At 43.1% G+C, this 10,695-nt stretch overlaps 1 protein-coding gene and 1 pseudogene across 4 annotated transcripts; both read right to left on the bottom strand.

The window, feature by feature from the left end:
• LOC111966706 (diacylglycerol kinase alpha-like) overlaps window positions 1-313 on the bottom strand; it is a 42,759-nt pseudogene extending 42,446 nt beyond the window's left edge.
• Window positions 314-1,452: 1,139 nt separating this feature from the next.
• LOC111966707 (E3 ubiquitin-protein ligase NRDP1) lies at window positions 1,453-9,100 on the bottom strand. Of its 4 annotated transcripts, none has more exons than XM_023991577.2 (8): window positions 8,994-9,100; window positions 8,643-8,771; window positions 5,150-5,216; window positions 4,752-4,867; window positions 4,317-4,588; window positions 3,978-4,113; window positions 3,603-3,706; window positions 1,453-3,365 (listed from the first exon to the last, which is right to left on the bottom strand). In XM_023991577.2, exons 4-8 carry the CDS (start codon window positions 4,839-4,841, stop codon window positions 3,011-3,013), a joined length of 957 nt encoding a protein of 318 aa, XP_023847345.1. In that variant the 5' UTR covers window positions 4,842-4,867; window positions 5,150-5,216; window positions 8,643-8,771; window positions 8,994-9,100; the 3' UTR covers window positions 1,453-3,010. The 4 variants fall into 4 exon arrangements, with proteins under 4 accessions (XP_023847345.1, XP_023847342.1, XP_023847346.1 ...); XM_023991574.2 differs by having other exon boundaries at window positions 5,141-5,216; XM_023991578.2 differs by lacking the exon at window positions 5,150-5,216.
• Between the last annotated feature and the right edge of the window lie 1,595 nt (window positions 9,101-10,695).

Below are 10,695 nucleotides of genomic sequence, written 5' to 3' on the forward strand. Positions count from 1 at the left end.
TTTTGAGCATCAATTAGCCTACCTATATTTCGCGATGATGAGCGTTGTCTGTCTGTCGTCCTTAAGCGGATTGTCGTGCCGTTCGTCCGGTAAGATAATTCCTCGGCGAGGATCGAGGCACAATTCAACGTTTTTACACCCAGCAAATCGACGGAAATTGTCTGTGGACGTTACAAGAAAGGTAGTCTAGCTGTCAGCTTTCATTTACCCAGAGATAATAAGAAAGATTGGCTGACTGCCACGCCCGACTCAGCGATTTCCCCCTCCCTAGCTATTAAAAAAAAGAAGCAACGCACCGCCTCGAACTGTCATCTGCGGGCACTTTGACTAAGGCGGGGATGTAGTCTACATTGGGCTTGCCCCATTTATCCCAGTCTACTCTAGTATATGGATGTGCGTTCTTCTCTTATCATTTATGTGCCCTAGGCTATAATAGAGCAGCGATGAACACATCCAGTTGCAATCGATAGGACATTTTTCCTACATTTGATTTTCAATGCACTGTGAGCCTATAGCGAACTACATCTTCCGCCAAGAAGTCTGGACCAGTTTCGCCTCGTTCACACGGATAGGATTATTGCATTTTGGTACACCAGATGTACATTCATTTTCAATGGAACGCTGCGTTTGCCTTACAGCATTGAGTTGCAGAGGCAGTTGCAGTGCGCTCTATGAAGTGCAAACGTTGGATTTATCAAACTGTATGCGCAGACATATCACACCTACAGTGTCACGCGCAAAATGGTACGCAGCATCATCTGGATAGTGTGCAACAAAAGTTCAACATTCACCTTCTGCTACCATTTCTGTCAAGCCATCTACGCATACAGTGTAACGAATAACGCCTCGATCACACAGACAACTTCATTGCATTTTGGTGCACCAAAAGTACATTAATTTCCAATGGAACACTGCATTTCCTTGCAACATTGCTTGCAGAGGCAGTTGCAGTGTGTTCTGTGTGGTACTTACATTTGATTTATCGAAAGTATGCATCAAACTGTTTCCATAGACCGCTTGACAGAAATGGTAGTAGAAGGGGAATGTTGAACTTTTGTTGCACACTTATCCAGGTGCTGCTGCTTACCATTTTGCTCAATAACACTGTCGGTGTGATCAAGGCGTAAGTTTGAGAAATCCAATGTATGGATCACACAGAACGCACTGTAACAGCCGCTGCAATCAAACGTAGCTGGTGTAATAAAATGCAATGACACTGTCAGTGTGCTTTGTTACATTAGTAGCCTATATCATGGAACATCTATAGATAATCGAATGTGACAGCAGTCCCATAACAGGGTGTGTTGAGGCAATGATGGATTGACAGTAGCCTAATTATTGATTCTGACCCTTTGATGGTGTGAATTTCTGTGGTTGAAGCACTGAACAAACAGTTGTGCATTGTAAAATCCAGTCCAACAGTACAATTATTGCCATACAAGTAAAAAGGTGTCTCAATCCATTAGATCATTTAATACCAGATGATGAACCAGAGGATTTTCAGGCACAATAACAAAAGCATGCCCTTTGGCAAATCACATGATATTCCAACCATTCACAACAAAGGGAAAGATTTAAAAGGAAAGTCCTCAATAGAGTATGGGCTGCTGGCAAGAGCTCACTAGACACTGCTGCTGTAGACAAGCACAATGTCTGACCATGTGGGTGTTTGTGTGGGTGGACGGAGAGAGCATTGCCAGTTAGGCTGCTGCTTAGAGTGCTAATCATCAGAAATCATGATGTATAGAGGCCCTGCATGTAGGAATGACTCAATGGCATAAGAAAAAAGCCATGCAGTACTGTACCATGATGACAATCAAGATCACAATAAAATGTTCCTTCATCTTTACCCCACAGCACAAAAGATAAAAGGACACAAAATGACAAAAAAAACTAAATCCAAATTGATCTCATTATGGTGACACTAACGAAGTAGCATTGAAGTTAGATTTCCACATGGTTGTTTTCGACTGCATGTCTTTAGATCAAGTCCCTTGTCGTTTGTCACTATCATTCAGTAATTCAAAGCTTTTAGATAAAATAGTTTGGTAAAAATAAGAAATTGTCAATTAATATCAACACAAACAATCAACCATTTATAAAATAAAACGGGTAAAGCTACACAATGTTACATTCCAATGGTTTAACGTCAATTGGACCCAACTTCATGTTCACTAAGTACAACAGAAGCAAAGAACAATGAGCTTCAATTTTCTAAAATGACAAATGTATTTTCATAACACAAAAAACATCTTCAAGCATACTGCGTCTGGCGTGGAGATCCCGCCCCAGCACGTCTTCAAAATCTATAAATAAAATGCATGGCACAACAAAAAAGTAATAAACGAGAAGCAAAACATCATGGCGTACAACTGTCATGACATGATTAGCAAAAAACAAWGCTGAAGTGAGCAAAATGTCCAGAGCAGCATCCTGAAACACATGGATGCCAACTGACAAAATTCACATAGTCTAATTACTGTATAACAAGAATAGCTAGAGAATGTGTATTTTTTTCAATATAATATTTGTATTTACATTATTTTTTTATATGAATTCATTTACATAGTACAAGGTGTAGGATGGGGGGAACCAGAGAAGCCTAGGAGATCAGGCATAGCTTTTTATTATGCGACTCAAACATTCCATCTTAGAATATCCTGGGTATTATCAGTTAAGTTCTTTTTCCAGGTGTATTTTTGGAAATGTCCTTTTAAGGCAAAGATATTAAATAAGCTCATATGTAAGTAATACTCTTCTGTTCATTTTAGGAGCCATTGAGATCTTTTCATTTCCCCTACACCCACTTATCTTTAGAGACAAAAACTGACATATCAACTGTCATTAAGAAATAGACCCATAATTACCATTCAATTGAGAAGGGGAGTATTTTTTAATTTTTTTTTTTTAGAGAGGAGTAACTAACTCGCGAATCAAAATGTCTGGTTTGCCCTCCTCTCTGCCATGCTAGACCCCCCTGCTCCTAGTGTTTGTTTATTATAAGATCTACTTATAAGATCTCCTCCACTCCATGGGCAAAGATCATGACCAGGCCAGGCTCTAGGATCATGTCCTCTCCCATGTGTTGGTTCTCACAGGCCATCACCACCACCGCCTGTTTCCCAGGGATCCGCTTGGCCACGTAGTTTTCATAGTAGCGCCGGTTCATCTGCCGCGTCTCCAGCGTGGCCAGGCCCTGCGGCCAGTTCCTTTCGTGGGCATTCTCAATCAGGTCGTTAATGATGGACAGAGGACAGCCGCTGTCGATGAGTGAACGCTTGATGACCGCCTGGAGAACTGCGTCTGGCGTGGAGATCATCCCTCCCCAGCGCGTCACCCGCACAGGTTGGAGGGAGTTGACCCATCTGTTGGGCAGGTCAGGAACAGGTGAGATGTGGAATAGGATCTTTAGCTCTAAAGCACTGTGACAACACTGCTGATGTAAAAAGGGCTTATTAAATTTGATTGATTTTAAAGTGAGTTTGAATGATTGTAGCAGTCAAACAATATCCAACATAATAGACTTGAGGCTGAAATCAAGTGCTGAAACTCCTGAAAATATTCTAGAGGAGAGGGCCAAGGGGACAGGAGAGTAAACTCACTCCAGGATCTCGTTGTATTCAATGCTCTCCTCCAGGTTCTGCATGTTAGGGTTTGCACTGCGTATTGCTCTCATGTTTGCTTTTAGCAGCTGGATGTCCCGTTTCTGACAGTGGAAGAAACAGACACACACCAGATCCCTGACCATTGAGGAACAGAGCACTAATGGATTTGCATACAGGTATATCACAGGAGGTTGGTGGAGCCTTAATTGGGGAGGACGGGTTCGTGATAATGGTTGGAGCGGAATGGTATCAAACGCATGGTTTCCATGTGTTTGATGCCAATCCATTCGTGCCGTTCCAGCCATTTATGAGCCGTTCTCCCCTCCGCAGCCTCCACTGAGGTATATGTATGCAACGTGAGTGTGTGCTTACTTGTTCCCCCAGCTGGTGTTTGTGCTCTGCAGCATTCTTCTCTAGTTCAGAGATCTTGGTCTGCTGATGCTGTACCACGCCACGTAAGTGCTTGATGCAGTTGTGGTTGCACATCTCATCTTTCGGCATCTCCAGCCTGTGGCGAAATTGTGACATTATGAAATTAAAGCCACTAGGTCACTCTAGAGACCACTACAATACTAAATAATAAATACAAGACTAGGTAATATCACATTCTGCAGTGGTGGTGCAGCATGCCCAGCAACTCAAAAGTCACAGCCATGTTTTCCCATTCTGTCTGGTCTACTCTGCTGTGTAATGTGCTCTAATGTCACTTACCCACATCCCTCCTCACAGTTGACAGGTCTTTTTGGGTTGTGCTCGCAGTCCTTCAGGTGAGACTGCAGTTGATCTAGCCGCAGTGTGGCTGTGCAGCCGAAGCCAGCGTTGTCACAAGCGATTTGGAGTTTGGAGAGCATGTTGCGCATGATGCGGGGCACGGGCCGGAGGTGAGCCAGTGTCACCACGCTGCGGTCCACAGGACAGATCTGCTGCTGGTTGAACCACTGGGTGATGCAGGCGTTGCAGAAGGCATGCTCACAGTGTGGGGCCTAGACATAGGAGAAAAAGGAGCGGAGATGGGAAGATGGGAAAATAAGTATATTGTTTGAAATCGGTGAAAGGTCTATATTAAGAACTCAGTGATAACTTGTCTAAATAAATAAAATAAGTCCTTGTAATAGATCTGGTCCAGAGGTATAGTAGGGCATTAACCTGCACTGGCTCCTCCAGTACCATGCTGCAGATGGGACACAGCAGGTCTTCATCCACCTCCCCATGGAACCTGGTGACGTCGTACCCCATGGCACATCACTGATACACACCAATTTCTGCAGAATACAAGGCTAGGTGAGTCAATGCCTGGAGAAAATCCATCTCACCAATGCAAACCTGTCCAGGAGTGTTTATGGGATATCTGCAGAAGCAATGCAGCAAAATGAACATACCCACTTTATCCTGTGCAATTAACATAACTTCAAGGTCAAGCCTTGTTACCATATTAAACAACTTCAGCTATATCATCATACTAAACCATTTGGAGTGGCTCAAGCCAGTAGCTTGAGAGAATTAGTGAGTGAACAAAAGAAAAGCAGTAGTGGTACCTCACTCACAAATGGTCCTCATTTCTCCTATTCAGCAGGACTGTTAAAGGTCACATGGAGTGGTTTGGATGGCACACTGTATGGAGAGACACTCAATCAGACACATAGCTAAGTCTAACTGGGAAGCACATTTCCAGGCATTTACTAGAAATAGTACTGGACCTTACTTACTGACTTTATTGTCCCCATGGGGAAATTTTGTTGCAGTGTCATATACACGTTTAAATACAAAACAAAATTGGCAATACAACTTTCATAAGTTACAGTACATACCAATAAAACATTTTATTTTAAAGACTAGCCTGCTGGCCTTACTGAGTTGATAGGAACATTAGCCCGAGCTATTTAGGAGGGATATCACACCTGGCACAAATGATTGTCTAGTTCTGTTTTTCCTGCTGAGGGGTGCCCTATACCTGCGCCCAGAGGGGAGTAGTTCAAAGTCCGGGTACAGGGGGTGGCTTGGGTCTTATGACAATTACACAGTAATTAGGCCTACACAATATCCTTGGGATTAATCACGACATGCATCTTCATCTTCGCAACAATGCCTCCTTCACCCACGCCACCAAACTTACCCTAGTAAAACTGACTATCCTACCGATCCTCGACTTCGGCGATGTCATCTACAAAATAGCTTCCAATACTCTACTCAGCAAACTGGATGCAGTCTAACAGTGCCATCCGTTTTGTTACCAAAGCCCCTTATACTACCCACCACTGCGACCTGTATGCATGCGCTAGTCGGCTGGCCCTCGCTACATATTCGTCGCCAGACCCACTGGCTCCAGGTCATCTATAAGTCTATGCTAGGTAAAGCTCCGCCTTATCTCAGCTCCCTGGTAACGATAACAACACCCACCCGTAGCATGCGCTCCAACAGGTATATCTCACTGGTCATCCCCAAAGCCAACACCTCCTTTGGCCGCCTTTCCTTCCAGTTCTCTGCTGCCAGTGACTGGAACGAATTGCAAAAATCGCTGAAGCTGGAGACTTATATTTCCCTCACTAACTTTAAACATCAGATATCTGAGCAGCTAACCGATCGCTGCAGCTGCACATAGTCCATCTGTAAATAGCCCACCTAATCTACCTACCTCATCCCCATATTGTTTTTATTTACTTTTCTGCTCTTTTGCACACCCGTATCTCTACTTGCACACCATCTGCTCATTTATCACTCCAGTGTTAATCTGCTAAATTGTAATTATTTCGCTACTATGGCCTATTTATTGCCTACCTCACGCCATTTGCACACACTGTTCTTTTTTTCTATTGTGTTATTGACTGTACGCTTGTTTATTCCATGTGTAACTCTGTGTTGTTTGTGTCGCACAGCTTTGCTTTATCTTCGCCAGGTCGCAGTTGTAAAAGAGAACTTGTTCTCAACTAGCTTACCTGGTTAAATAAAGGTAAAAAATAATAATATTATGCTTCTCAGCCCAGGCACAGTGCAAGTACACACATCTGTAATAATGTCACCTGAAGTGCATGACAATGAAAAAAATGATTGGTAGATCAGCTATAAAATAACTGCGGCACCGCGATAACATCTAGCTAGTATCTAAATTTATGGTCTTTCTGGCATACTGAAGATGATGAAACAGGGCATCAGCGTAGTTTGATCTGACTATGGTTTATTTTCTCAAGTGGTGGTTGAGAGTTAAAAGTATGTGGACACCCCTTCAAATTTGTGGATTCGGCTATTTTAGCCACACCTGTTCCTGACAGGTGTATAAAATCGAGCACACAGCCATGCAATCTCAATAGACAAACATTGGCAGTAGAATGGTATTACTGAAGAGCTCAGTGACTTTCAACGTGGCACCGTTATAGGATGCCACCTTTACAACAAGTCAGTTCGCCAAATTTCTGCCCTGCTAGAGCTGCCCCGGTCAACTGTAAGTGTTGTTATTGTGAAGTGGAAACGTCTAGGAGCAACAACGGCTCAGCCTTGAAGTGGTAGGCCACACAAGCTCACAGAACGGGGCCGAGTGCTGAAGTGCGTAAAAATTGTCTGTCCTCAGTTGCAACACTCATTACCGAGTTCCAAACTGCCTCTGGAAGTAACATAAGCACAATAACTGTTCGTCGGGACCTTCATGAAATGGGTTTCTATGGCCGAACAGCCGTACACAAGCCTAAGATCACCATGCCAAGCATCGCAATGCCAAGCATCAGCTGGAGTGGTGTAAAGCTCACCGCCAATGGATTTTGGAGCAGTGGAAACCTGTTCTCTGGTTTGATGAATCATGCTTCACCATCTGGTAGTCTGACAGACAAATCTTGCCCAAATGCATAGCGCCAACTGTAAAGTTTTGTGGAGGAGGAATAATGGTCTGGGGCTGTTTTATGGTTTGGGCTAGGCCCCTTACTTCCAGTGAAGGGAAATCTTAACGCTACTGCGTTATTTTCAGTAATGTTATGTACAATGACATCCTAGACAATTCTTTACTTCCAACTTTGTGGCAACAGTTTAGGGAAGGCCCTTTCCTGTTTCAGCATGACAATGCCCCCGTGCACAAAGCGAGGTCCATACAGAAATGGTTTGTCGATCTGTGTGGAAGAACTTGACTGGCCTGCACAGAGCCCTGACCGTAACCCCATTGAATACTTTTGTGATGAATTGGTACGCTGACTGCGAGCCAGGCCTAATCGCCCGACATCAGTGCCCAACCTCACTAATGCTCTTGTGGCTGAATGGAAGCAAGTCCCCACAGCAATGTTCTAACATCTAGTGGAAATCCTTCCCAGAAGAGTGGAGGCTGTTACAGCAGCAAAGGGGGGGACCAACTCTATATTAATGACCATGATTTTGGAATGAGATGTTCAACAAACAGGTGTCCACATACTTTTGGTAATGTAGTGTAGCTACTATAGATGATAGACTGTAGTTTAAACTATAATATTGGATTGAAAAACAATTTCCTAATGGTAGAATAAAAGGACAATATTTCTGAAATTGAGAATCTGTTTTACACCTTTGTCTAATCTTTATGCCAACTGTCTAGCCTCCTATTATATGAGTGGAAGCTCGTGTTAAAGCTGACCAGTGACCTATTTTCAGTAACGTTATGGCCGGGGGGTGTGGTTGAGGAATGGTTAAATAAGAGATCCTTTTCGCATATCTGATATTACAAGGCATTTTACAGACTGATAGCCAGCTCAATCTAGCTAGCTAATGTTAGTTGGTTAGCAATCTAACGTTAGCCACTACTAGATATACAGCTACTAGCTACGAATGCACTGCAGCTTAAATATATTTTTGTTTTACTAGCTAGCTGCTAGTTAGTTAGCAAGTTGCCACCGAAGAGTCAACATTCGTTTTTTTGTTTAGAATATAGCTAAACCCAACTAGCTAGTTAATGCTGGCTACCTAGCTAGCACTGCAGCTGACTAGCTAACATTAGCTAGCCAACTGTTGTTGACTTGCTATCTATATCAAGACTGTAACCATGTTTCAAAAAAATTATAATAATCTGTCATCGGAATGAAAACTTACGTGTTTGAGGCACAAGCAAAATTGCTGCGACAATTTCAGACCTCTGCTAACTAGGTATAGTAGCTGGTTTAGCAAGCAAGCCACTCCTACACCTCCTCGCGGTGCTATGCAACCAGAGCTTGGGGGTGTCTGAAATTATTGAAATCAAATGATATTAAAACATTTAGGATAAAATTATTTTCTTTCGTTTTTCTGTTGACATACTTGGGGGGGGAAAATCACAATCTAATTTGTAATTCAGCTTTGGATACGGGCTCTCAAGTTTGGGGCCATTCGGGGGGCTCCATTTTCCTGTGCAAGTGGCAGACTCCTAGAGTCCTCTGGGAGATTACACACAGGGGGACCACTCACTGTCCTATTTTCTTCAGGGTGTCACTGCCTGTTGTGGGGTCAAGACAACCATCATCTTTTGGCTCTCAAAGGCCATAGATGAACCAGCCAGGAGAGGGTGTCTTCTCGAATGAGGTTTAACGGAGGTTGGCATCCAATAAATGTTGCATTACCGCCACCTACTAGACTGGAGTAAAACTCAATTATACTTTGCTTGAAAAAAATAATAAATAAAACAAATACCCTACCATCGAACACTACATTACTAAAAAATAAATACACATAAAAATAAAAGAAATGTATGCCATACTCCACTATTTAAATCGATTTAGTCCTACTTCAGGCCAACAACCTGAAAGGATGGGACACCACCACTTAAAACACCCTGTAACTCTTCTGACATCAAATCTCGCACACCTCAATACCTCTCTGCAGCTGCCACCAAAACGTTACATCCCTGCAGTACAGTTGATAACCATTGCTATAAATGCCAAAAATCCAATCTTACTGAAACATATATTACTTGTTGTTTATTCCTCTGTACTCGTTCATATCTACTACTCACACCACTCCTCTCAGGATCCATCCCCCTTTACCCATCTTCCTCTACTTTCTTCACTGCCTCAGCATGTGACAACTTCTGCACTACTCTAACCCTGGAAACCTCAACCTGCCTCTCTCGCACAGGACATTTTTGATCACCAGCCCCATGGGCACTCCTACAATTAACACATACCACTAATTTCCGCAATGCTACACATTCCTTTGTCCTTCTGCACACTTCTCACACCTAGGAACCTCCCTTCTACAGACTGCCGCCACATGCCCATGAGCTTGACACCTGTAACAACGTAATGTATTCGGCACAAAAGAGTGTACAGGATAACATATTTCCTAACATCACTCTTTCGGGCAAAGACTCAACATCAAAATGCAAAAGAACAGACAATGAATGTTCTGTTTCACCAGTCACGCCACMCTGTCTGCGTCACATCAAATGACGAGCATCACAAACACAGAGAATCTTCCCCTTCACTTGGTCAGCTTTCAGTTGGTACCCCTCTCTCTCTTAGACCTCCTCTGCCTCTTTTTCCTTCCATTCCTCTTACGAATTCCAAGTATTAGTCTCGTTATGATAATACTGCACTTCCCCCGACGTACATATTGTTCTTGCCTTCTCAAGGGACGCCATTTAACCGTCTGTCACAATCTCCGTACAATCAGCACAAACCCCTCGGAATGTAGCACTCAACAGTGCATCCCACTTATAAAGCCCAGGAGAGGGTGTGGTGGCTCTGGGGTTCAAGAGTTCTCCTCTTTGAACTTCTGACTGTTAAAAGCAGACTCGTAATCTATTATCCCATTAGGCCTACTCATCCCTCTCTTTCATGAATGATTGTGAGATATTACTACTTACCTGTAATGTATTCTTCAACATTTAAAGGGGCAATCTGTGGTTGAAACAATAAGAAAAGGGCCACCCCACCTCTGTTTTGGTAAAAAGCTGAGGGGCGGGCCTAGAGACATGTAACCACTCTCAAATTCATAGACGGAGCAATGGATGCAAGGACTGCTCAGCCAATAAATCAAGGTTATAGTTCCAAGTATGTTTTAAGCCTGTGCAGTGTTTGTTTGCATGTACAATGTTTACAAACATTGGAGTAACAAGTGTAGCAACTGCAGCTTGCCCCTTTAAAGTGATAACAATTTGCATAGGGTAGGC

This window comes from Salvelinus sp. IW2-2015, linkage group LG7, assembly GCF_002910315.2.
Source record: "Salvelinus sp. IW2-2015 linkage group LG7, ASM291031v2, whole genome shotgun sequence".
NCBI classification, from domain to species: Eukaryota; Metazoa; Chordata; class Actinopteri; order Salmoniformes; family Salmonidae; genus Salvelinus; species Salvelinus sp. IW2-2015.